This window comes from Phacochoerus africanus, chromosome 3, assembly GCF_016906955.1.
Source record: "Phacochoerus africanus isolate WHEZ1 chromosome 3, ROS_Pafr_v1, whole genome shotgun sequence".
Lineage (NCBI taxonomy): Eukaryota > Metazoa > Chordata > Mammalia > Artiodactyla > Suidae > Phacochoerus > Phacochoerus africanus.
The window spans coordinates 96,882,733-96,910,536 of NC_062546.1; the positions used below are offsets into that span (position 1 = coordinate 96,882,733).

The window sequence follows — 27,804 nt, forward strand, 5'->3', positions numbered from 1 at the left end:
AATGTCCATAACATATTTCTTTTCCATTTCCTGGTTATGATTTTTTATTGCCTCCGTTTTCTGTTTTAACATGGCAATTTCATTCTGTGACATGTGGTTTTTTGACAACAGTTATTTTGCTTTTTCGTGACTCTCAGCACCCTAAGTAAAACAAAGGAGACTTTTAGCTAGGACTCCAAAGTACTCAAATTGACACCTGATTTCCTCTTGAATGAAAGACTAGAGTCTATAGTTCCACAATGAGAAGATGGCAGTACATGGATATCCAACAGGAAAAAATGAAAGTTGCATACATCCCTCAGACTTTGCACAAGCAGGAATCTCCCCACCTTAACAAAATTAACCGAAGACAATGAATCCAAGAAAATAAAAAAGAAACCACATGAGAAATTTTAAAAAGCTCAGAATTAGAAAGGCCTTTCTCTGAATTACAAGAAACCCAAAAGGCTTAAAAGAAAAGGTGAATACATCTGACTACATTGAAGAATTCCATCTGGTATCTCAGCTATACAGCCACCCCACAGGGAGAGCGTTCTCTCTGTACATAGTTTGAACAGACTGATTTTCCCAAACGTTTTTTTCCAGAGAACGCTTCATAAATATTCCACTTCCCTAATATTTTTACAGTTACAGGAGTTACTCCACTGATAACTTGACAAATCTAGTCACTGTACTAAGAACTTCTATGAACAGCAATTAACTCACTATGACAACTCTGGAATCAAGAACTTACACATATAAGCAAGCTGAAGGATTTTCCCCAGGTCTTCTCTTTCTACTAGGAGTCCTCTACACTGTATCACAACTACTTCTGTAGCATAAATAGATAAACACGAAATAAGCCTTATGTTTCACTAATGGTGAATACACTAATGGTAAATCAGGTAAAATTTATAGAGCGCTTCTCTAGAACATCATGAGATTATTTGCTGCTGCAATAACTTTAATTCCTCTTTAAAATATTTTAAGTAGTAATAGATGTGAAATGGCTCGGGTCACTGGCATGGTGCGGGTTCAATCCCTGGCCCAGGAACGTTTGCATGTGGTAGGGGCAGCCCCAACAAAGCAGAAGGAACAAACAAAAAACCAAAATGCACACAGGGATTTGAATCAAGAATGTTTCTTTGTTGGAGTTAGTTCCCGCTGGGGCTCAAAGGGATTGGCAGTGTCTCAGCAGTGCCAGGATGTAGGTTTATTACCTGCAACTCTGGCAGCTTGGATCTGCCTGCAGACTCCACATGCTGCAGGGCAACCAAAAAAGGAAAGAAAAAAAAAAAACAAAAATAAAAGACTATTACATTGTCGAATGGACCAAAAATGCCAATCATTATGGTAATGATTCAGCTCAATTTACCTTCCATTCCTCCATTCATAAAACATATACAGAGCATCTATTAGAAGCCAAGAATTGCAAGAAAATGATCATTTAAGCTGTAAGTGTCACAGTTCATATTTAGGATGAGATAACTTTCATTTGTTTTAAATTTGAATAACATATTATATCAAAGGGATATGATAAATCATGTGGATGAAATAGTCTAAGATCTGTTGCCTTACACTTTTTTTCCCTCTTTTTGGGGGGCCACACCTGTAGCATATGGAAGTTCCTGGACCAGGGATCAGGTCTGACCTGCAGCTAGGACCTATGCCACAGCTAGGGCAACACCAGATCCTTAACTACTGCACCAGGCCAGGGATCAAAAACCGTGGCACTACAGAGACAATGCCAGATCCATAACCTGCTGTGCCACAGCAGGTACTCCCTGCCCTACACTTTTGATGTTTTTTCTTTTGCAACACTTTCAACTTATCTTGTTGATTATTATCTACTTAATAAATCATTTTAAACCCTTTTTGGAACAAGACAGGATTCCCATTAATCAATTAAAAAATAAAGAATAATATGTGCTTTCAGCATAGATCCTTTAACTGTATCTGTGGAAGAGAATGATGTTGAAGGGATTAATCCATAATCACTTTTATTTTATTTATTTATTTATTTATTTATTTATTTATTTATTTTGTCCTTTTGCCTTTTCTAGGGCCACTCCCATGGTGTATGGAGGTTCCTAGGCTAGGGGTTGAATCAGAGCTGTAGCTGCCAGCCTACGCCACAGCCACAGCAAGGCAAGATCCAAGCCGTGTTTGCAACCTACACCACAGCTCACAGCAATGCCAGATCTTAACCCACTGAGCAAGGCCAGGAATTGAACCCGCAACCTCATGGTTCCTAGTCGGACTCGTTAACCACTGTGCCACAACAGGAACTCCTCCATAGTCACTTTTAATTTTACCTTTTATTTCATCCACACATAAGAAAATTTCAAAAGCATTTTAAAAAACATTTCTGTCTTGAGAAAAAATGGCCATTTCATATCTCTGTGTGGGGGACTATAAAGGAATACATAAAGCAATCTTCCTTGAAAAAAATTTGGAAATATGGATTGAGGAGTTCCTGCTGTGGCACCATGTGTTAAGGATAAGCACTGCCTCTGTGGCATTGTCAGTTTGATCTCTGACCTAAGAACTTCCATATGCCATGAGTGCAACCGAAAAAGGAAGAAACAAATAAACAAACCAACAGGAGTATGCATCAAAGATTTTAAAAAATTCTTACACTTTAACCAAATAATACAAAATTAAAGAATTTATTCAAAATAAATAATCAGAAATGAAGACACGAATTTATAGAAGATGTTCCTTTGTAGCATTAAATACAATACAGAGAAATGAAAAACAACCAAAATTCTTACAGCCAACTAATCTATGACAAAGGATGCAAGACTATACAATGGAGAAAGGACAGCTTGTTCAATAAGTGGTGCTGGGAAAACTGGACAGCCACATGGAAAAGCATGAAAGTAGAATGCTTCCTAACACCATACACAAAAAGAAACTCCAAATGGATTAAAGACCTAGATATAAGAGCAGACACTATCAAACTCCTAGAGGAACACAGAGGCCAAACACTCTCTGACATCAACGACAGCAACATCTTCTCAGATCCACCTATCAGAGTATTGACAATAAAAAGAAAAATAAACAAATGCGACCTACTCAAAGTTCAAAGTTTCTGCACAGCAAAGGAAACCCTAAACAACACAAAAAGACAACCCACAGAATGGGAGAAAATCTTTGCAAATGAATCGACTGACAAGGGATTAATCTCCAATATTTATAAACAACTTCTGCAGCTCCATACCAAAAAAACAAACAACCCCATCCAAAAATGGGCAGACGATCTAAACAGACAGTTCTCCAAAAGACATACAGATGGCCGAGAAACACATGAAAAGATGTTCAGCATCACTCATTATTAGAGAAATGCAAATCAAAACCACGATGAGGTCCCACCTTACACCAGCCAGAATGGCCATCATCCAAAAGTCTACAAACAAGAAGTGCTGGAGAGGGTGTGGAGAAAAAGGAACCCTATGACACTGTTGGTGGGATGGTAAATTGGTGCAACCACTGTGGAAAGCAGTATGGAGAGTCCTCAGAAAACTAAACATAGAACTACCATTTGACCAAGCAATCCCACTCCTGGGCATCTATCCAGAGAAAACCACGACTCACAAAGACACATGCACTCCAATGTTCACTGCAGCACTATTTGCAATAGCCAAAACATGGAAACAAACTAAATGTCCATCGGCAGAGGAGTGGATCCAGAAGATGTGGTACATATACACAATGGAATATTACTCAGCCATCAAAAAGAACGAAATACCAGCATTTTTAGCAACATGGATGGACCTAGAAAACTATCATGCTAAGTGAAGTCAGCCATACAATGAGACACCAACATCAAATGCTTTCACTGACATGTGGAATCTGAAAAAAGGACAGATGGAACTTCTTTGCAGAACAGATGCTGACTCACAGACAATGAAAAACTTATGGTCTCCGGAGGAGACAGTTTGGGGGGTGGGGGGATGTGCTTGGGCTGTGGGATGGAAATCCTGAGAAATCAGACTGTTATGATCATTATACAACTACAGATGTGATAAATTCATTTGAGTAATAAAAAAATTAAAAAAAAAACAACAAACAACCAAAATTCAATCTGTTAAATAAGCAATGATGTTTTCATAAGGTGGACTTTCAGGATGGTCATGAAAATGATTATTGAGGAAAAAATACATTAAATCTTTACAAGTTTTCACTGTTAAGAACTTGCTGCATTATTCCTAAGAATTCCATATTCCACAATACTAATGATGTTTTCGCCCATATAAAATCCTGGAAGGTAAGTGAGCAATTATAAAACTTTTCTTCTATGTAGGCATCACGAAAGTAAATAAAAATAGTTCAAATATGTCTTCAGATATTAAAACCAAGATGCTCGGTACCTCATACTGCAGAACTCTCCTTGCCACTCCAGTTTTTGGTGTTCTAACTGTGGTGTCACTTTTGTTTCTGACAGCTCCTTTTGTAACCCAGTGATCTTACATTGCATTTCTTTCATTTTTCCTGTAAGCAGTTCATAGCAGCTTTTTTTAAGTTGTAGTAATCTGTCATCTGAAAGAACTGAATCCTGATTTTTCAAGAGGATAACAGAATCTGCATGCAGAAGAAAAGAAAAAGAGAAATAAAATATATGAGTAATTTTTGTAGATAAAGGACCATGTACTTTGTACATTCACTCACCTGTACCTTGAACAAATACATACTGACTACCTACAATGTGGGAGGCATGATATTAAGCTCAGCAGAAAAAGCAGATAAGACGACTGGCTCCTGTTTAGCATAAAGTCTAGTAGAAGAGAAAGACACATAATGATCAATTCGGATAGGTGCTATACGACAAGAGAGTTCTAGGCTCACATCACAGAACCTGATGTAGACTGGGTCAGGGGAGATTTCCCCAAGGAAGAGATGGCTACCCGGAGACGAGAAGGCTGAGCAGGAAGCATGGAGCAAAGGAGGAAGAAGAACACTGCAGATAGTCTGCAGCACATGCCCACATGCTCCTGCAATCTGATTCTAGCCAAGACAGGTACCAACTTACCCTCCTACCTGAAACAAGCAAAAGCAAAACAAACGGAATACACTACAAATGGTATTCAAGACACAGGGCTTCAGGCAATGAAGGACAATGATCCCTGAAAACACATGAGCTTAGCCCAAAGAACACCCCAGCTCACTGCCTTGAGAGAATTTCCAGGCCATGACACAGGGAGAAGGAACTGGAGTGGAGGCCATCAGGCTCCCTAAGTTGAAGTGATGATGCTGAGAGTTTGGTGAAAGCAAAGCAGATGGAGAGCTTAGGTCAGAATACGAGAGGAGAGGGAGTTCCCTGGCGGTGCACTGGGTTAAGGATCCGGGATTGTCACTGCAGTGACTTGGGGTGCTGCTCTGACGTGGGTTCTATCCCTGGCCTGGGAACTTCCTTATGCCACAGGCATGGCCAAAAAGTGAATTCATTGATGAAAAATACATGAAAAATAATTTTAAAAACCAGGAAGGAAAAACTGAGAGAACTCCAAAGAGAAACAGACAAATTCACAATCACAGTCTGAGATTTCATTACCCCTCACTCAATTAAGTGACAGAAACGACAGGCAGAAAGCCAGCATGGAGATATTAGACTTGAACACCAATGTTCTTTACAAGTAGCCAGGCAACACTTGCCAAAAACGACTCTACTCTGGGTCCTAAAATAAATCTCAACAAAAGGAGTAAGTCAAAAGGATCCAAGTCATACTAAGTATGTTCTCTGACTACCAAGCAATCAAATTGTAAATCAAGAACAAACCTATCTCTGGAAAATACTCAAATATTCAGAAACTAAATAACACACATCTAAATAACCCTTGAGTCCAAGAGGCAATGAAAGGAGGAATTGCAAAGTATTTTAAATTGAACAAAAATGAAAACACATCATACGACAATTTATGAAATGCTGCTTACTTACATGAAAATTTACAGTACTGCGTGTCTATATTACAGAGGAAGAAAAGTCTCCAATCAATGACCTCGGCCTCCACCACGCAAAACTAGAAAAAAAGCAAAGTAAACCCAAGCAGGCAGAACAAAGGAAACAATAAACATCAAAGACAAAAGCCAATGAGAAGGAAACCAAATAAAACAATGTGGAAAATCAATGAAACCAAATGTTTTCAGGGGATGAATAAAAGTGATAAACATCTGGCCAGGCGGGTGAGGGGGAAAAACAAAAAAAAACGAGAGAATGCACAAATTACCAATTTCCAAAACGGCTAATATGATATTGCTACAGATTCTACAAATATCGATGGAATGACAGGGTAATATTATAAACATTACGTAAATAAAATTGAAAACTCGGATGACGTGAGGAAATTGCTTGAAAGAGAAAAATTACCACTGCTCAATCAAGAAGAACAAATAGGAGTCCCCACTGTTGCTCAGTGGGTTAGAAACTGAATAGTATCCATAACAATGCAGGTCTGATCCCTGGCCTTGCTCAGTGGGTTAAGGATCTGGTGCTGCCCTCAGCTGCAGTGGACACTGCAGATGTGGCTCAGATCCAGTGTTGCTATGGCTGTGGAAAAGTCTGGAGTCTGGCTCTGACTCAACCCTTTGGCCTAGGAACTACCATAAGCCCTGGGTGGGGCCCTAAAAGAAAGGAAGGAAGGAAGGAAGGAAGGAGGGAAGAAGGTAGGAAGGAAGGAAGGAAGAAAAAAATAAGCTAAAGAGCCCTGACTCTAAAACACAAATGAAAGTCCTACTTAAAGTCATTTCCACAAAGAAAATTCCAGGTCCAAATAGCTACACTGATGAATTCTACCATATATTTGAGTAAGAAATAACAACTCGAGGAGTTCCTGTTGTGGCTCAGTGGTAACAAATTTAACTAGTATCCATGAGGATGCAGGTTTGATCCCTGGCCTCACTCAGTGTGTTAAGGATCCACCATGGCCCTGAGCCTGGGAACTTCCACATGCAAAAGAAAGAAAGAGAGAAAAAAATTATTAATTCCACATAAACTCTCTTCAAAAAATGAAGAGGAGAAATACATTCCAATGGATTCTAAAAAACAAACAAACAGAAACAATGCCACAGCAAAGGACAGAGAGAGGGCTAGAGATGAAGAGTCAGGCCAGCGTCAGATTAGGAAAGTTCATAGGTCATTTTATTTATTTTTTAATACATTATTTTAAGATGTCTGGACTTTCACATGCTTGGGAGAATGGTTTGTGCTTGTGAGTGCACTTGGGGGAAATGACTCTAAGTGTCATGGGAGGGATGAATTTGAAGGGCATACAAACATACATAAATGGAGGGAGATGAACCTGAAGGAATGAATAATAATGCACCAAAAAAAGCTGGTACAGGCTTGACCCGAAAAGACATTTCCAGAAATGTGCAGGATCTAAAATGATCAGGGCTTTGAACCGAAGAAATCATCGTTACGTGAATACATGCACAGATCGTGGGCTCCTGAACTAGACGGTGCTCAATAGTTGATGAACTGTATCACCTGAGAAGAGAAGTTATCTACACGAACTATTTAAGTTATTTGCATGTATTGTGTACTTATTCTGTTCCACATCTTTCTGGGTTTGTGGGAAGTCCTGCTTCCAAGCTCACGAATGAAGAAACAAGAGCAAACAAGGCACTTGTATTGAGTGAAGAAAGAAAAATAAAATGAAACAGACAACTTCAAGTTTACATCTGGTAGTCATTCCTCGAGGCTAACATTGAGACTCTCTTGTAAACACAATCTTGGGTGTACAGGTATGGGTAGAAAGGAAGAAAAGACTAGAGAAGGGGGAAAAAAAAATCACTGTGTGGTTTTTCACTGTAGCCCTGATCACAGAAACTGAATGAGGGCCCTCAACTAATTGGTACATGACACACAACACATATTAGAGGTGGTGAAAAAATAGCCTGGGTGTCCTAGTAGGATTAGAATGGACTGTCCATACACCATTCTAAAATGATACAGCACGCGTTAAAACCAATATCCCTCGTGAACTATTATTTCACTGAACAAGAGCAAAACAAGGTCATCTACTATGTGGCACAGCTGAGAACGTGGACACAGCGGAGAAGGAGGTATTATGCACCAATTTCGCAATGGCTCCCAATCATGCTTGGAAAGCCAATCCCAAAAGTTAGAAAGGCATGGCAAATACAAGCAATACCTCAGCATTTGGTTTCAGAGGTGCTTTTTTTTTAGTTACGGTGCATATAACCTACTACTCATGAATTCACAGCTGTACAAAAATCAGCTAAGAAGTCACATTTTAAGAAGGGAATCATTACGTATCTGCCAAGGAGTCCCAACTAGTCCCAAAGTTCTAGAGATGATCCGGTTCTCACATGCAGGCGTAGGCCACATCCTCACCCAGTGGAATGGACTCTTCCTCTTACTTACTTTTCTCTTTTATTTACTACTATGTTACTTGGGCCAGAGAAAGAAGGCAAATGTCTTCCTGAAAGGTACTCTTCGGTGGGAAGCTGCATACAAGCAGTACACACAAAGTAGACTTTGCCACAGTCCTTCTGACGGTGGAGAAGTCAGAAGGAAGGTGAAGTCACACAGAAGTGGCTTTTGGTTGAGTTCTTAGATTGGTTTAGATCATTACCTTCTTTGCTTTCTTGGTTTTGGGGCAGCGGAGATACACACGGGCCACGGAGCCTGTGCTTCTTACTCTTCGCTTCCTTCGTTCCCACGTGAGGGTTTTCTTCATCTGCTAAGGCCATTGGTCCACATTCTCTGGATGACGATTGATTTCTGGTCACAGACTGTGACCCAACAGGAGAGTTATCATCCATTTTCAAGGGCCCGGCTCTTGGACAAGTCTCATTACTGCGGGCCAAACCGGTAGCGTCCCAAGCGGAACACTCTGAAAACAAAGTTTCCACTTATTGGAATGTGAATCATCATACAAATGTGAGGAACTTGTACAAACTCCTTCTGCAGAGAAGCAGCCTCATGTCCATCCCTCCCCCACAAACACATGCCTCCTTCACCTCTTCTGTGGTACACTTCATTGTCACTCACAGAACACCTTCAACTACTGTGTCTCCTTTTGTCTACTCTTTAGGTCTCTGGTGTGCCTGACGGTGATGCACTCATCCATTTCTACTACCTACTCTGTATTCCCTAAGAGCCTTTTTAATAGCACATCATTCTTCAACACACGATTTATTTTATTAGTAGAATTTATGTGTAGCCATTTATTTTGCATTCAATATGAAGGTCAAATTCTCCCAGAATCTCCCCATCGTAAGCCCTTCTCACACCTGTAGGAACACAGAAAGCTTCTGCATTTCTTTCCCATTATTATCATTACCACAGAGTTTAATACCAAGTATGAAGTTAATGTAGTCCAAAATGAGAACATTATGGACTGGAAACACCAATAGCAGAGCCGTTCTTAAAGCTCACATTAAGAAAGAAATCCCTAAGGAGCACGATAAAGATGAATCAAGGCAAAAGCGGGCGCTCACCTTCTCCCACATACACATCAATCATGAAAGCGCATCCCCATGAAGAATGATTGGCGTAGGCCATTTTCTCATCACTGGCAGATGACATTAAACCTTCAAAAAGCGCAAGAAGCCCTCCTCCAAACAGGGTAGAAAAAGTCACACTAGACCAAAAAGGGGAAATAAAAAAGAGGGGAGAGAGAAGAGGAAAAAAACCTGCTGGTTGCTATGGGACCAGCACTCCTGAGAGGGAGCTGTGAAAAAGGAAAGGAATCCTCAAATGGGAGTATAGGTACTCTGAACAGATCAGCTGGGTAAGAGTGTGAAGCTCAAAGTCTCAGAATACAGCTCACAAGTCAGACAGAGGAGTGCAAAGCAGAGAGAGAGCCACCCGGATCATAAATACCACCACCCAGGACACCACAGACTGAGCCACTCAGGAAGAGGCTGCGTGCTGAGACTCAGCCTTTGGAGGTCACTTCCAGGGAGACGACTAGGGCTGGCTGAGGGGAATCAGCCTGAGGAACTAGGGAGCAGTGTGCCAGGGGCAGGGGGAGTATGGAAGGAGGCCTGGGATTCAGGAGAGGTGAAGTATCCTTGGACTTGTTGGGGAGGAGAAAGGTGAAAGGGCAGGACCATCACTGGACTATATTTCTCAGTGCATGTATGATTGGTCTCAAGTTTGGCGGAGCACCTCTAGCTTCAGATACGGGGGGGGGGGGTGTGCAGGCGTGGGGGGAAGGTAAGCCGCTGCAGCCTGCTCAGAGTCCAGAGTTGCAGATGGTTTGCCACCACTGGGTGTCCTGTGGCCTCAGAACCTCAGGTGTTGCTGCAGAAGAGGGCACTCTAACCCAATGTTGCTCATTGCCCTCACGCCCATGAGAACACATAGGCATTGCTGTTGCCACTGCCAAAGCACTGGGCACCGCCTACACCTTTCTGAAGGTCTCTGCCACTTCTAAGAAACCAGAAACCAAGAACAGACTGTGCCATTTCTGCACAGGTCTTCCCTACTCTCAAGGGCCAGCAACATGGCACTGGATAAAGATCTGCCCATTGCCTCCATCTCCCTGGAAGCTCAGGCACACCCCTATCAAGGAGATAATAACCAGCACACACGGAGGAAAGAGATGGCAGAAATCCAAAAAAAAAAAAATTGCACTCATTCCACCAAAAAAAAAAATTTTGAACCCCTCACAAGGTACCCAGGGGTGTTCTCCCATAAAAATATCCCTCGTACAAGATGAGAGTCGATAGCTCTTTTCCCTAAACTCACAGAATGAGAAAAACTTAAGCAAATAGAAGAAGCTTAGGCACCATTCCCAGCTAAATGAAGACAAGAACTCCCCTGAAAGAGCAAACAAGTCAAGAGACCTCAGTAGCCAAACAGACACCATGTATGAAAAGGAGACCGTGAAAATACTGAAGGAATCAAGAGTGGATAGGAACACTAATGCCAATCACTTTAGAAAGGATCTAGAAACTACGAGGAGGAGCCAAGAGAAATTAGAAAATTCATTTGCAGAGATGCCAACTCAGTTAAAGGCACTGAAGAGCAGAATGAGGAATGCAGACGAAAGAAGAAGAGACTGGGAAGAGAGAATAAGGAAAATCACCCCATCAAGGGAGCAGACTGAAAACCAAATGAAAACAAAACATGAAAGCAATATCAGAGCTCTATGGGAAAATGTAAAATGGGCCAATCTTTGCATAACAGGGATTCCAGAAGGAGCAGAAAAAGAAGAGAGGATTGAAAATATATTTGAGGAAATGATGGCCAAAAACTTTCCAAATCTAAAGGAAACTGATATCAAGATACAGGAAGCAAAGAGAGCCAGAAATAAGCTGAACACAAATAGACCCACACTAAGACTTATTACAAGAAAGATAACAAAAGTAAAAGATAAGCAGAGGATTCTAAGGGGAACCAGAGAGAAACAATGAGTTCATGAGAAGTTAACCCCATAGGTGATGAGGTGTTTTCCCTACAGAGACACTTCAGGGCAGAGGAGCGTGCAAGATATTTTCGAAGATCTAAAAGACTGTCCGATGATGTAACAGGCGAATTTTACCAAACAAACAAAGCAGAACTTATACTCCTCCTTAAGTTTTCCCAAAAGACTGAAGAAGAAACAGTCCCAAGACATTCTATGAAGCCACCATCACCCTAGTACCCAAAGCATGCAATGATGCTATCACAAAGGGAAATTACAGGCTGGTATTTTAGATGAAGGAAGAAGCAAAAATTCTTAACATAATTTCAGCCAACCAAGTTCAACAACACATAAGAAAGATCATACACCACGACCAAGTGGGATCCAGCCCAGGTTCACAAATATGGTTCAACAGAACCCACATCATTCGACGTCATACACCCAACTATCAAAAGAAAAGTCAAAAACCACATGATTATCTCAACAGGTGCAGGAAAAGCACTGGACAAAATCCAACATCCTTTCACGATAAAACCTCTTACCAACCAAAGTGGGTATAGAGGGAACATAACATGATAAAAGCCACTGATGTAAAAACCACAGCCAATTTATCAGAGTCAACAGACCAAAGCTGAAAGCCTTCTCACTAAATTCTGGGGCAAGATTAGGATGCCCATTCTCAAAACTTGTATTCAGCATAGTTTTGGAAGGTCTACCCACAGCAATCAGACAACGAAAAGAAAGAAGTTATCCAAATCGGAAGAGAAGAGGTAAAACTGTCAGTATATGCAGATGACATGATACTCTACATAGAAAATCCCAAGGACTCTACACACACACAATGTGAACTGACCAACAAATTCAGCAAAGGAGTAGGATACAAGATTTCCTCTCAGAAGTCAGCTGCATTTCTGTATACTAACAATGAACTATTAGACAAGGTTTGTAATATATTTCCTTGTAAATCTGTACCCCCATAAAATTAAATCCCTAGGAATAAATCTGACTAAGGAAGAGAAAGATTTATAGGCTGAGAACTAGAAAACATTAACCAAGGAAATTAAAATGGATTCAAAGAAATGGAAAGATATCCCAGGCTCCTGACTAAAATTATTAAAATGACTGTACTGCCCCAAATCATCTACACATTTAATGGGATTGCTATCAAATTAAGGATGACATTGTTCACAGAACTAGAACAAGCAATCCAAAAATTTACCAGAAAAGTCCCAGAATTGCAAAAGCAGATGCAAAATAAAACCAAGTAGTAGGCATAACTCACCCAGACTTCAGGCAATGTTATGAAGCTATGGGAATCAGGGCAGTGTGGAACTGGTACAAAATCAAACTTATAGACCAATGGAACAGAAAGGAGAGCGCAGAAATAAACCCAGACACATAAGGTCAATTAATCTCTGACAAAGGAGGCAAGAATATGCAAGGGGAAAAGACAGTCTCTTCAGCAAGTGGTGTTGGGATAACTGGACAGCTGCGTATAAAACAATGAAACTAGAATACAGACTCACACCATGCATATGATTAAACTCAAAATCACTTAAGGACGTAAACGTAAGTCAGGACACCATAAAAGTCCTAGAAGTGAACAGAGCCAAGTCATTCTCTGCCATCAGTGGTACAAATGTTTTCTTAGGTCAATAACCCAAGATGATAGGAACAAAAACAAACATAAACCAGTGGGACCTAGTCAAACTGAGAAGCTTTTGCACAGAAAAGGAAACCATAAGAAAAGACAACTTATGGAAGGGGAGAAAATAGTTGCAAAAGAGGTAACGGACAAGGGCTTAATCTCTAAAACATACACACCACTCATAAAACTCAAAAGGGAATAAAAGCACCCCCAATGAAAAATGGGCAGAAGACCTAAACAGATATTTCTCCAAAGAAGACATATGGAAGACCAGCAGGCACACAAAAAAGTGTTCAACATGACTAATGATTATAGAAATGCAAACCAAAACCACACTGAGGTACCACCTCACGCCGCTCAGAATGGCTATCACTAAGAAGTCTACCAACAACAAATGCGAGGGGGGATGCAGAGAAAAGGAAACCCTCCTATTTTGTGGGGGGAAATGTAACTTTGGAAAAAAGCATGGAGGGTCCTCAGAAAACTAAATATAGAACTACCAAATGCTCCAACATTCCCACTCCTGGGTACATATCTGGAAAAACCTTGCAGTCAAAAATATACATGCACCCTTGTGCTCGATGTAGCACTGTCCACAGTAGTCAAGACTTGGAAACAATCTAAATGTCCACTGGCACATGAATGAATGAAGAAGATGTGGTACATACATATATACAATTAATGCTACCCAGCCATAAAAGAGAAGAAATGAATGTCATCTGCAGCCACATGGATACAACCAGAGATTCTCACACCACCTCAGTCAGAAAGAGAAAGGCGAATACCACAGGATATCACTTACAGGTGGAATCTAAACTATGGCACAGGTAATCTATCTACAGAAAAGAAACAGACTCATAGACATGGAGAGCAGGCTTGTGGTTGCCAAGGGGGAGGAGGAGGCAGTGGCATGGACTGGGCATTTTGGCCTTAGTAGGTGCAAACTATTAGAATGGATAAGCAATGGGGTCTTCCTGTATAGCACAGGGAACTACATCCAGTCAATTTTGACAGAAGATGTTACAAGATAATCTGAGGTGAAGAATGTGTATGTGTGTGTGGCTGGGTCACTTGCTGTACAGCATGATTTGAGAGATCATTGTAAAAGGACCACAATAAACAAAACTATATAAAGAAGCAAGTCGCCTCAACCAAAAGTATACCAGATGGCATCCTGTTGTTGGTCTCTTTTTAATGACATCAATCAGAAACGAACTAAATTATAAAATCTCTTTAGCATATTCATACCTTTCAAAGCACCTATACCAACAGTAACATCTACCTTATTTACGTCAAATCCTTCAACTAAATTAGCCAAGAAAAAAAAAGGGAGTAAGAAGACTGCGAGCATTTCAAATATGTTAGTGTCCTTCTTTTCAGAGTTAAAGCTACACTGCAAAATTTACCTGCTCTGGACATTCGCAAAGCCTTCGTGCCAACTGTTTTATGAGGAACAGACTTTTTCACCACAACAGGAGACTGAATGCGTTTGGAAAAGATTTGATTAATCTATAATGCACAGAGGATACAGTGTGTAGTGAATGGATTCAAGATGGATGTATCAAATGTGTTACCTTCAAATGAGGATATTTTTCAGGAGAATCTAAAAGGCAAAAGAGACATATAATCAATCATTTATAAATCGGAAAGCTAGGTATACATTTATGTAGAGTTAGTAACAAGTGTAATCCTCATGCTTGGCTTTCGCAATGAACAAGACAGGCTTCGGTGTTCTCTTTCGAGGGGGTAGTTGGACAGCAACAAGACGGAGACATGAACCCATCATAGATACTAAAGAAAAAAAAAAAGAGGAATACAGGTTGAACAAAACATGAAGTAAAGATTCCAAAAGGAAGATTGTTAACCCACTGTGTCATCATGGGAACTCCAGGACAAGCTCCTAAAACCACGTTTGTATAGTCTTTCTTTTACTCAATAATTATTTCTTGAATCCCTGCTCAGCACTAGGCATGGGAGTTTTTTGGGTTTTTTATTTATGTTTTCCTCCTTTTAGGGCCACACCCATGGCATATGGAGGTTCCCAGGCTAGGAGGTGAACTAGAGCTGTAGCAGCCAGTATACACCAGAGTCACAGCAACCTGGGGTCCAAGTGACATCTGTGACCTGCAGCACAGTTCACAGCAGTCCAGACCCTTAAACCACTGAGCGAGGCCAGGGAGCAAACCTGGGCCCTCACGGATACCAGATTGATTTCTACTGAGCCATGATGGAAACTCCCAGGCACAGGTGTTGAAAGAAGCATGTAAAGGAGTTGCCTGGTTGCCTAGTGGTTAAGGGCTGAGCACTGTCACTGCTGTGGCTCAGGTTCAATCCCTGGCCTGGGGACATCCACATGTCATGGGCTGTGACAAAAAATAAAAAAAAGAGAAGAATGCAAATGTGGATAAAAGGTGTCAGGGATGGTTTTCTAGAGTTAATGCCTGAGCTGAGACTTAAGCAGTGAGGTCAGTCAGATTCAATGGAACAGAGCCCAGCAGAGGGAGAGAGCATGCAAGTCTATTCCAACGAAGGAACAGAATCATACAAGAGGCTAAGCATTTGTTTACAACACAGGGTGAGGGGAGGAGGGCACCAGCAGCTGTCCAGAATGCCAGAGAGGGACTTCCCAATGTGGCTCAGTGGAAATGAATTGGACTAGTATCCATGAAGATAGGATGAGGGTTCGATCCCTAGTCTCGCTCAGGGTGTTGAGGATCCAGTGTTGCTGTGAGCTGCAGTTTAGGTCACGGAAACAGCTTCCATCTTGCCAGGCTGTGTCATAGGTCATCAGCTGCAGCTATGATTCGATCCCTAGCCTAAGAACGTCTATATGCAGAGCATGTGGCCCTAAGAGGACAAAAAAAACAAACAAACAAAAAGGAATCCCAGAGCAAAGGACAAAGGGCTAGAGTGGAAAGAGTCAGGCAAAGTCAGATGAGGGAATCCTTAGATGTTGCTTTAAGATGCCTAGACATGAATATGCTTTCAAGAGTGGTTTGTGGTCATATGCGCACTTGAGACAGATCACTCTACGTGTCATGGGAGGGATGAGGCTGAAGGACATATAAATAAATGGAGGAAGATGAGTCTGAGGCATTGATAATGCAAGACAAGCTGGTACAGGCTTCAACGGCGGGGACGTTTCCAGAAATAATTAGGATCTAAAATGACTGGGACTCTCCATAGAATAAGTCATTATTCAATGAACAAATGCACAAACCCTGGGCCCCTGTGGAACTAGACTTGGCTTGATATTTTATGAATGGTATCCCCTGGGAAGAGAAATTATCTACATGAACTGCTTGAAGTTAGTTGTATTTATTTTGCAGTTTTTCGGTTTCACATCTTCCTGTGCTGAGGAAGCTCAAGCTGGTATGTTGTTTTGAGTCCTGCTTTTTGGATCTACCAAGCTCATGAAGAAAAAGAACTAACAAGGCACTTGAATAGATAAAAACAAAAAGAAAACAACTTGGAGTTTATATCTGAGAGGGACTAGCTGAGGAGATAATTGAGAATATTTTCTAAATGCAATGTAAATTCTAGACCTAAGGGAAGACAAAAAAAAAAGAGACTATAGGAGTGAAAAAAAAATATATGATTTATTAATATTGCCTGATCATATCACTGAGTTCCCGTCCTGGTGCAGCGGTTAATGAATCCGACTCGGAACCATGAGGTGGCGGGTTCCGTCCCTGCCCTTGCTCAGTGGGTTAACGATCCGGTGTTGCCGTAAGCTGTGGTGTAGGTTGCAGATGCGGCTCGGATCCCGCGTTGCTGTGGCTCTGGCATCGGCCGGTGGCTACAGCTCCGATTGGACCCCTAGCCTGGGAACCTCCATATGCCGCGGGAGCGGCCCAAGAAATAGCAACAACAACAACAATAACAAAAAATAAATAAATAAATAACCTGGGTATCCTAGTAGAATTAGAATTGAACTTCCACATATTATTTTGAAATGATTTAGCACTACTTAAACCCAATATCCCCTGTGAACTATCATTTCATTTAAATTAAGAAAACAAGTTTTTACACGATGTGGACACAGCCAAGAAGGAGGCACTGTGTACCAGTTTCCCAATGGCTCTCATCAACGCTGGGAAAACCAATTCTAAAACATAGAAAGTCATAGGAAATGCAAGACATATTTCAGCATTTGGTTTCACTGGTGCTTTTGTAGTTAAACTGAATGTCGTCAAGCTAAATACTTATGAATTCAAAGCTATATCAAAATAAAGCTAAGAAACTACATTTTGACAGGGGAACTGACTCTTTCTCTTAACTTGTTCTCTTTCTTATTTCCTGTTACTTTGGTCAGAGGAAGAAAGCAAATGTCTTGCTTACAGGTATGGTTTGCTTGTTGGTTGCATAAAAAGGAGTAAACAGGAGTTCCCATTGTGGCACAGTGGTTAACGAATCCGACTAGGAACCATGAGGTTGTGGGTTCGGTCCCTGCCCTTGCTCAGTGGGTTAACGATCCGGCGTTGCCGTGAGCTGTGGACTAGGTTGCAGATGCGGCTCGGATCCCGCGTTGCTGTGGCTCTGGCATCGGCCGGTGGCTACAGCTCCGATTGGACCCCTAGCCTGGGAACCTCCATATGCCGCGGGAGCAGCCCAAGAAATAGCAAAAAGACAAAATAAATAAATAAAATATTAAAAAAATATTAAAAAGGAGTAAACACAAGGTAGATTTTGCCACAGAATGACTTTGGAGAAGTCACAATTAAGGTGAAGCCTCCAGCTGAGTTCCTCAGGCTTCTTTAGATTATTACCTTTTCTGCTTTCTTGGTTTTCTGGCAGCTGTGGTTCACACAGGTCATGGAGCATATACTTCTTCTTTTTTGCTCCAGCATGAACTTTCTCCGTATCTATTAAGGCCATCGGTCCACATTCTCTGGATGATGACTGATTTGTGGTCACTGATTGTGACCCAACGGGAGAGTTATCATCCATTTTCAAGGGCCTGGCTCTTGGACAAGTCTTGTTATTGCGGGTCAAACCGGTAGCGTCCCAAGCGGAACACTCTGAAAACAAAGTTTCCACTTATTGGAATGTGAATCATCATACAAATGTGACGAACTTGAACAAATTCCTTCTGCAGAGAAGCAGCCTCATGTCCTCCCCTCCCCCGCAAACACACGACTCCTTCCCATCTCATTGGGTTGTGCACTTCATTGCTGTTCATAGAGATTCTTCAATGATCATCTCTCTCATTTTCTACTTTGGAGTTTTCTAGGATTACTGACTTTGATTCACTTATCTGTTTCTACTACCTCCTCTGTATTCAAGAAGAACTTTAGTAACAGTATGATTCTTCAACTTATGATTTGTTTTTTTCAGTAAAATTAATGTGTAATCTTTTCCTTTACATTTAAATATGCATGGTGATTTCCTGAGATCTAGAGACACCTTTTTTGTTTGTTTGTTTGTTCTGTCTTGTTTCTAGGGCCACAAACACCATCCATGCCCCAAAAGGCTCCCAGGCTAGGGGTCAAATTGGAGCTTTGGCGGCTGCTACACCACAGCCACAGCAATGTAGGATCCCAGCTACATCTGCAACCTACACCACACCTGATGGCAATGCTGGATCCTTAACCCACCGAGCAAGCCCAGGGATCTAAGCTGCATCCTCGTCCATACTATTAGGGTTTGTTAACTGCTGAGCCACAACGGGAACTCCCAGAGACATGGGTTTTGAAAAATCTTTGAATGAATGGCATTACTTTAATTAGAATGAGATAGTGTTGTCTCATTGTATCGCTGGCTTCAGAACTCAAGTTTTAAGCCTTAGAAAACGTCATAAAAGGAATGATAGCTTTGAGTGACCAACTGTTTCTGTGGAAAAGTAGGGTAAGTCTAGATCCACACTAGATTCCACGACCACAGTGTGCCATGAGGTACGATATGAATACACAATTGCTTTTATTAAAAAAAAACTAAACTTGTCAGGTTTAAGCTTTTTGAGACAAGTCAAAGAAAACTGTCTGAAATATAGAAGTGAAACTTTAAAGTCCACCCCACAACAAGGGCCCCTTTATCATTTCACATCCCCAAACCCTGTCTCTGGCTCAAAATGGTGGTTCTCAAGTGTCATCTGAGAATCCCTGGTGTCCCAAGATTCATCCATTCTGGGGGTCCAAGAGGTCAAGACGATTTCCACAGTAATGCTAAATGTTATTTTCATTCTCATTCGCCTTCAAGCGTACAGAGGAGTTTTCCAGAGACATGGTATATGGTAACATCAAAGCTCTAATGGCTAATGGAACATATGACTATGTGTGCTTGTATTTTACATTTTTCTGTTTTATATTCTAATACAGTAAACATCATCAGCTACAACCTACTTAATAATAAGTTCCTTGGAGGTGTCGATTTTTTTGCAATTTAATAAAAATTTTTTTGGCAGCAGGAACACCTTATTTTTCAGAACTTTTGTAAAGCATCCAGAAATGACTTCAAAGCAGTTGGGCTGGAAGTTGTGTGCTGGAAAGGTTACTTTTCTCTCTCATCTTTTCCACCCCATCCTAGGACCTTAGCACTATTGTAGGAACACAGAAAATGTTTGCATTTTTCACCATAATTATCAATAATCACGGAGTTGACTACAAAAGATTATTAGACTGGAAATCAGGAAAGATGGGTTGTAGTTCTGACTTGGCCATCGGCTTGTGATAACATGGTCTTTTCAATAATTTTTAATAGCATAAAAGGGTCCTAAAGCTAAAAACATTCACTAGATTAAAGGATTATGTGGACCAAATACTCGTTAAGGTCTGACTAATTACTTTCCCCATTCCTAAAAATCAAAGATCTCTCTCTCTCTATCTCTCTCTCTCTCTCACACACACAGACACACACACACACACGGAGTCTGGTAATCAAAATCTTTCACTGGCTTAAGACCATCACTTGTAACACTAAAATGAAAGAAAGTTAAACAAAACTGACATGTCAGCAAATGAAGATTTACTCAAGGTAAAGGTCAGAATTCAAATAAGCACACGAAAATACTGGGAAAAATCTTAGCACGTTATAATTAATCTCTGAGAATCCCAACGAAGTGTAGTTATTCCAAAATGAGACCTTTAGTGTACTGGAACACCAACAGAAACACCTAACTTAAAGCTTACATTTAACAAAATCTCTAGGGAGCTGGACCAAGACAGCAGAAGGGTAAGACAGGGTGGTCACCTTCTCCCACAAACACATCAAACAAAGAAACCATCCCCATGAAGAACAATTCACACAGAATAGCCACTGAACACTGGCCAAACACTTGACTTTGAGTTCAAAAGGGAGAGAGAGAAAACACTGAAGGAATTAAGAGAGGATGTGAACAGTAATGCAGATTCCCTCAGAAAGGAACTAGAAAATAGGAGGAAGAGCCAAGAAAAACGAGAAAATTCATTTGCAGAGATACAAACTGAGCGAAAGGCAATAAAGACCAGAATGAATAATGCAGAGGAAGGCATCAGTGATGTGGAAGGTAGAATGGTGGAATCACCCAAACAGGACAGCAGACAGAAAACCAAATGAAAAAACATGAAAACAATAAAAGAGACCTATGGGATACTACCAAATGGGCCCATCTACACAAAATAGGAATTCCAGAAGGAGGAGAAAAAGAAAAGGCGATCAAAAATATATTTGAGGAAATTATAGCTGAAAACGTGTGGTTGCCAAGCGGGAAGGAGTAGGACGGTCTGGGATTCTGGGATTAATAGACGCAGACTATAGCGTTTGGAATGGATAGGCAATGAGATCCTGCTGTATAGCACTGGGAACTATGTCTAATCACTTGTGATGAATCTAAATACGCATGTGTAACTGGGTCACCATGCTATTATACAGCAGAAAACTGACAGAACACTGAAAACCAGCTATAATGGAGAAAAATAAAAATCATTACATAAAAATTTTAAAAAAGATAAGGGGAGGATTCTAAAGGAAGCAGGAAAAAAATAAAGAGTTAATTATAAGGTAACCTCCATAAGGCCATCAGCTGTTTTCTCTATGGAAACATTTCAGGCCAGAAGAGAGGGGCAAGATATACTCAGAGTTCTAAAAGAAAAATGTTCAGCCTTGAATACCTTAGAAAACTATACATAGAACTACTATATGACCCAGCACTCCCACTCTTGGGCATATATTCAGACAAAACTTTCCTTGAAAAAGACACATGCACCCACATGTTTATTACAGCACTAGTCACAATAGCCAAGACGTGGAAACAACCCAAATGCCCACTGACAGATGACTGGATTAGGAAGATGTGGTGTGTATACACAATGGAATACTACTCAGCCATAAAAAAGAACCAAATACTGCCATTTGCAGCAACACGGATGGAACTAGAGATTCTTATACTAAATGAAATAAGTCCGAAAGAGAAAGCCAAATACCATATGCTATCACTTCTATCTGGAATCTCATATATGGCACAAAGGAAACTTTCCACAGAAAAGAAAATCATGGACTTGGAGAATAGACTTGTGGTTGCCAAGGGGGAAGGGCAGGGTGAGGGGGAAGGGGAAGGGGAAGGGGGAGGGAGTGGGATGGGTTGGGACCTTGGGGTTAACTTGATGCAGACTATTGCCTTTGGAATGGATTAGCAATGAGATCCTGCTGAGTAGCACTGGGAACTATGTCTAGTCACTTATGATGGAGCATGATAATGTGAGAAAAAAGAATGTATACATGTATGTGCAACTGGGTCACCATGCTTGACAGATGATTGTAAACCAGCTAAAATGGAAAAAATTAATCAGTATATAAAAATAAAAATAAAAAGATAAGGAGAGGATTCTAAAGGAAGCAAGAAAAAAAAAAGAGTTAATTATAAGGTAACCTCCATAAGGCCATCAGCTGTTTTCTCTACGGAAACACTTCAGGCCAGAAGAGAGGGGCAAGATAGATTCAAAGTTCTAAAAGAGAAAAATCTGCAGCCTAGAATACTCTGCCAGCAAGACTACCATTTAAAATAGAAGGAGAAATAAAGAATTTGTCCAACAAGCAAAAACTAAAAGAATACAGCCATACGAAACCCATTCTAAAAGAAGTACTAAAAGGTCTCCTCTCAATGGGAAAGCAGTAAGAAGATACAGGACGGAAGAAATCACAACTGGATTGTAACCACCGAAAGCAGAAAGTACATAGATCTAAACCACAAAATACAAACAGTTTGTAAAAGGGACAACAAGTACAAAGAACAGGAAAAGGATAAACATGAAGATAAAAAGAGAACATGACGAAAAAATGTGGGAAAGGAAAGCAGAAACTCTAGACTCTTTTTTTTGTTTGTTTGTTTGTTATGTTTAGAATGTGTTTCAGCTTATAGGCCTAGTGGGATAAAGCAGGCTGCTATAGGAAGGGGTTCACATACTTGAAAAACAGGGAAACCACAAATCAAGACCAAACACTACACTGACAAAAACTAAAAAGTTTGAAAGAGGACACAAGCGCAAAATAAAAGGAAAAAAAAAAATCCAACAACAACAACAAAAAGAAACAAAGGAGAAACATAGAACCAACTGGAAAATGAGGTGAAAATAGGAAGACATACACATTTATCAATAGACTCCCTTAAAGATCAGTGGACTGAAGGCTCCCATCAAAAGACACAGAGTGGCAGAATGTCATGGCTCAGCGGCTAACAAATCTGACTAGCATCCATGAGGATGCAGGTTCGATCCCTGGCCTCGCTCAGTGTCAGTGGTCAGACTCAAAAGAAGACAGAGAGCCCCCAAATAAACAAACTAAGACATGGAAAAGGAGATATCTCAATGGATACTGCAGGGATACAGAAAACAACAAGGGAATACTACAAATAATTACATGCCAACAGATTCGCCAACCAAAGAAGAAATGGACAACTGTCTAGAGACACAGAGCCTACCAAAAATGAATCAAGAACAAACGGATCATTGAAATGAAATTGCATATGTAATAAACACACTCCCAGGAAACAACATCCAGGACCAGATGGCTTCATAGGTCATTTCTGCCAAACATACAAAGTAGAACTTGTTCCCGTCCTGAAGAATTTCTCCAAAAGCCTGAAGAAGAAGGAACACTCCTGAGACATTCTATGAGGCCACCATCACTCTAGCACCAAGGCCAGACAAAGATGCCACCAAAAAAGAAAATTAGAGGCCAATATCTTTGATGAATACAGACAAAAACTCACAACAAAATTTGAGCCAGCCGAATCCAACAACACATAAAAAAGATGATACGCCACGACGAAGCGGGATTCATCCCAAGTTCACAAGTAGGGTTCAACATAACCCAAATCATTCGACGTCATACACCCCAGTAATAACACAAAAGTCAAAAACCACATGATCATCTCAAATGGTGTAGGAAAAGCATCCGAAAACATCCAAGATTCATTCATGATAAAAATTCTTACCAACCCAAGTGGCTATAGAGGGAACATACCAACATGATAAAGGCCATTGACTGACAAGAACACAGCTGATATGACAAAAGCTCAAAGGCTTCTTGCTAAATCTGGAACAAGACAAGGTTGCCCACTCTCAACACTTTTATTCAACATACTTTGGGAAGTCCTAGCCACCGCAATCAGACAAACAAAAGGAAAAAAAGTATCCAAATTCAAAGAGGAGAGATAAAACTGTCACTCTTTACAGATAAGACTCTAGATAGAAAACCCTAAGGACTCCTCACAAAAATTACCACAACTGATCACTGAATTCAGCAAAGTTGCAGGATACAAGACTAACACGCAGAAATCAGTTGCATTGTCGGTACACTAACAATGATAAATTAGAAAAGGAATACAGAAAATACACTGTAAAATCACACACCCCCAAATTAACTAACTAGAAATAAATCTGACCAAGGGAGTTCCCATCGTGGCTCACCGGAAATGAATCTCTCTAGCACCCATGAGAACACAGCTGCAACCCCTGGCCTTGCTCAGTGGCTTAAGGATCCAGTGTTGTCTCAAGCTGTGGTGTAGGTGGCCTGGATCTGGCATGGCTGTGGCTGCGGCTGTGGCTTACAGCTATAGCTCCGATTCAACTCCCAGCCTCCTGGGAACCTCCCTCCATATGCCTCGGGTGAGGCCCTAAAAAAGTAAACAAAAAACAAAAAACTGACCAAGGTGTTTAAGACTTATAGGATGAGAATTACAAAGCATTAATCACACAAATTAATGAGGATTCAAAGAAGTGGAAAGATAGACCCTGCTCATGGATTGGAAGAAATACTATCAATACAATGGCTCTACCACCCAAAGCCATCTACAGATTAAATGAAATCCCTGTCAAAATAACCATGACATTTTTCACAGAACTAGAACAAACAATTTATATGGAAGCAGAAAAGACCCAGACTTGAAAAAGCAGTCCTCAGGGAAAAAAGCAAAAAGAGGCATAACTCTCCCAGACTTCAGGCAGTATCACAAGGCTACAGTAATTAAGACAGTGTGGTCCTGACAAAATCAGACATATGGACTGATGCAACAGAATTGAGAGCCCAGAAATAAACCCAAACACATACGGTTGATTAATCTTTAATCTTCGACAAAGGACGCAAGAATACAAAATGGGAAAAAGACAAGTCTCTTTAGTAAGTGGTCCTGGCGACACTGGACAGCTGCATGTAAATCAATGAAATTCCAAAACACCTTCACACCATGCAAAAAAATAAACTCAAACGGCTTAAAGGATTAAATGTAAGACAAGACACCATAAAACTCCCAGAAGAGACCATAGGCAAACCATTCTCTGACATCTACCCTACAGATAGATGTTTTATGGAAACTCAGTAGAAATAAAAATGAAAATAAACCAACTGGACCTAATCAAACTGACAAGCTTTGCATAGCAAAGGAAATGATACCAAAAAAAAAAAAAAAAAAAAAAAATGAAGAGACAACCCAGGGAATGGGAGAAAAATAGGTTCCAAATAATGCAACCGACCGGGGCTTAATCTCCAAAACACACAAACAACTCAACAGCAAAGGAAAAAACAACCCAATTGAAGAATGGGCAGAAGACCGAAATCAACATTTCTGCAAAGAAGACATACGGATGGCCAACAGGCACAGGAAAAAATGCTCGACATCCCTAATTATTAGAGGAATGCAAATCAAAACTACATTGATGTACCACCTCACAACTGGAGGATGGCTATCACTCATAAGTTTACAAATAAAACATGCTGGAGAGGGTTTGGAGAAAAGAGAACCTTCCCATGCTGTTGCTGGGAATGTAACTTGGTACAACCACTTCGGAAAACAGTATGGAGGTTCCTCAGAAAAGTAAATATGGAGTTACCATAGGATCCAGCAATCCCACTCCTGGGCACATATCCAGATAAAACTTTCATTCAAACAGACACATGCACTCCTATGTTCACTGAAACACTATCCACAATAGTCACGGCATGGAAACAACCTAAATATCCATTGAGAGATGAATGGATTAGAAGATGTGTGATATATACACAATGGAATAGAACCCAGCCATAAACGAGGACAAAATAATGCCATTTCCAGCAACATGGCTGCATCTAGAGATTGTCATACTAAGGGAAACAAGGCAGAAAGAGATAGACCAATACCACATGATATCACTTCTCTGTGGAATCTAAAATATGGCACAAATGAACCACAGAATACAAACAGACTCACAAACATGGAGAGCAGACTTGTGGTTGCCAAGAGGGTGGGGGAGGGAGTGGGACAGACTGGGAGTTTGGGTTAGCAGATGCAAACCATTACATTTAGAAAGAATAAGCAGTGGGGTCCTCCTGGATAGCACAGGAAACTGCATCCAATCACTTGTGGTGGACCACGTTAGAAGATAATTTGAGAAGAAGACCGTATACGTTTGTATGGCTGGGTCCCTTTGCTGTACAGCGTTAAGTTGAGAGGACAATTTAAATCAACCACATTAAGAAAATTTTTAAAAAAGAGGGTCCACCTCAACCAACAGTCTACGACATGGCATGCTGCTGTTTATCTCAGTTTAATAACAACATTTAAGAACTGAATAAATAAAGAATAAAATCTCTATAGCTTATGCTTGTCAATACCTTTCAAAGAATAGATACAAACCATAATATCTACCATAATTATGTTAAATCCTCCCATTACATTTGCCAAACACAAAAGGACTCAGGAGTAAGAAGACTGAGCATTTCAAATATCTAGTGACCTGCTTTTCAGAGTAAAATCTGTATTGCCAAATTTACCTGATCTGGACGTTTGCAAATCCTTCGTTCCTACTGTTTTATTAGGAACAGAATCTTTCACATTTTCAATGGTAGGCTGAATAGGTTTGGACAGGGTTGATTAGTAAACAATGCACACGTGATAAAATCTGCAGTTCAAGATAGACATCTAAAACTTTGTACCGTCAGGCGAGGATATTTTTCAGGAGAATCTAAAAGGCAAAAAGGGCAAATAATCAATTCCAGAGAAATAAGAAACCCGGGTACACATTTATGCAGAGTCAGTGCCAAGTGGCATCCTCATGCTTGGCTTTGGCAATGAACATGCAAGGTTGTGGTGTTCTGTTTCGGGGGGGAGTTAGGACAGCAGCAAGACAAAAGCATGAATCCATTATAGATACTAAAGAAAAAGAAGAATATAGGCCTCACAAAACATCCAGTTAAGATTCCAAAAGGAAGATCACGTTTCCAATGATTTTACAATGAAAAGTGCACGTGTATGAGGGTGAACATGCTGACTGATGAGGAAAAAGGTGATCTCTAATCCGAGGAACAAATCACAACCCGGAGAGGATAACGTGAAAGCTGATGGTCCAAGGCTCTAATGCAAAGTGGCAGCAACCGTAACACCATTATCTTACAAGTGTTTATCATATTCTTCAATTTGTCCCGTAATTTGGGAAGTACCCAGCTGTGATGATGACAGCTCAGTTGAATGTATTTCTCATCAGAGAAGGTGTTCTGAATTGGTCAGCTTGGAGATACACTTGTAGAATAACAGTTCATAAAGATATTCACTTTTCTGCATACCCATGGGGGTTCCCGGTATGTCTCCATCTCTTGGACACTCTACTTCAGCCACCTGAATGTTCCCTGGTCCCCTCGTGCAAGAAGGTATATAACACATACCTAAGAAATAACACATAGGAAATTTTCGATGTTGAAATACAATTATCAAAATTGCGACAGCATTCTTAAAGATCTTTTTCAATTTTAAGATCAGGTTTATATTTACTGACAATACCAAATTTAGCATTGACAGAACGAACACTATTAACTTCTTTCATTTCCAAAGTCAGTTTGGATTGGTGTAACATGCTAATGTTGAAAAGGGTTTTGGGGAAACAAGTGTATTAACAAAAATAGCCATCTCTAAAAACAAAAACAGGAGTTCCCAACGTGGCGCAGTGGTTAACGAATCCGACGAGGAACCATGAGGTTGCGGGTTCGATCTCTGGCCTTGCTCAGTGGGTAGGGGATCCGGCATTGCCGTGAGCTGTGGTGTAGGTTGGAGACACAGCTCGGATCCTGTGCTGCTGTGGCTCTGGCATAGGCTGGCAGCTGTAGCTCCGAAGAGACGCCCAGCCTGGGAACCTCCATATGCCGCAGGAGTGGCCCTAGAAAAGACAGAAAGACCGAAAAAATAAAAACAAAAATAAATAAGAAAAAAATAAAAACAATTGCCAATGCTTCCGTAGGCAAATGAAGCTTATGTCCATAAAATCAATACCTATACAGCATTTGTCTTTGATGCCAAATAGTTAGGAAGAGTGGCTGTGGTTTACCCCAATTCTCCAGTATTCTTTGGAGCAGCGATGA

The 27,804-nt window shown here is 40.6% G+C and overlaps 1 protein-coding gene across 1 annotated transcript; it reads right to left on the minus strand.

Annotated features, from left to right (window-relative positions):
- On the minus strand, window positions 1-27,122 carry LOC125123044 (coiled-coil domain-containing protein 144B-like). The gene is made up of 8 exons (XM_047772194.1): window positions 27,016-27,122; window positions 26,227-26,417; window positions 17,775-18,026; window positions 14,580-14,608; window positions 14,412-14,484; window positions 8,577-8,837; window positions 4,353-4,563; window positions 1-141 (listed from the first exon to the last, which is right to left on the minus strand). The coding sequence occupies exons 3-8, from the start codon at window positions 17,953-17,955 to the stop codon at window positions 66-68; spliced, it is 831 nt and encodes a 276-aa protein (XP_047628150.1). The 5' UTR covers window positions 17,956-18,026; window positions 26,227-26,417; window positions 27,016-27,122; the 3' UTR covers window positions 1-65.
- Window positions 27,123-27,804: the final 682 nt, after the last annotated feature.

Bases quoted from the DNA above. Each gene is read 5' to 3' on its own strand.
- LOC125123044 (XM_047772194.1), bottom strand. From the start codon at position 17,955: ATGGATGATAACTCTCCCGTTGGGTCACAATCAGTGACCACAAATCAG. The intron at 8,838-14,411 runs GTAAATTTTGCA...CTTTGTTTTCAG, and splicing joins TTTGCGAATGTCCAGAGCAG to AGTGTTCCGCTTGGGACGCT. The intron at 4,564-8,576 runs GTAATGATCTAA...TTCTGCATGCAG, and splicing joins AAACCAAGAAAGCAAAGAAG to ATTCTGTTATCCTCTTGAAA.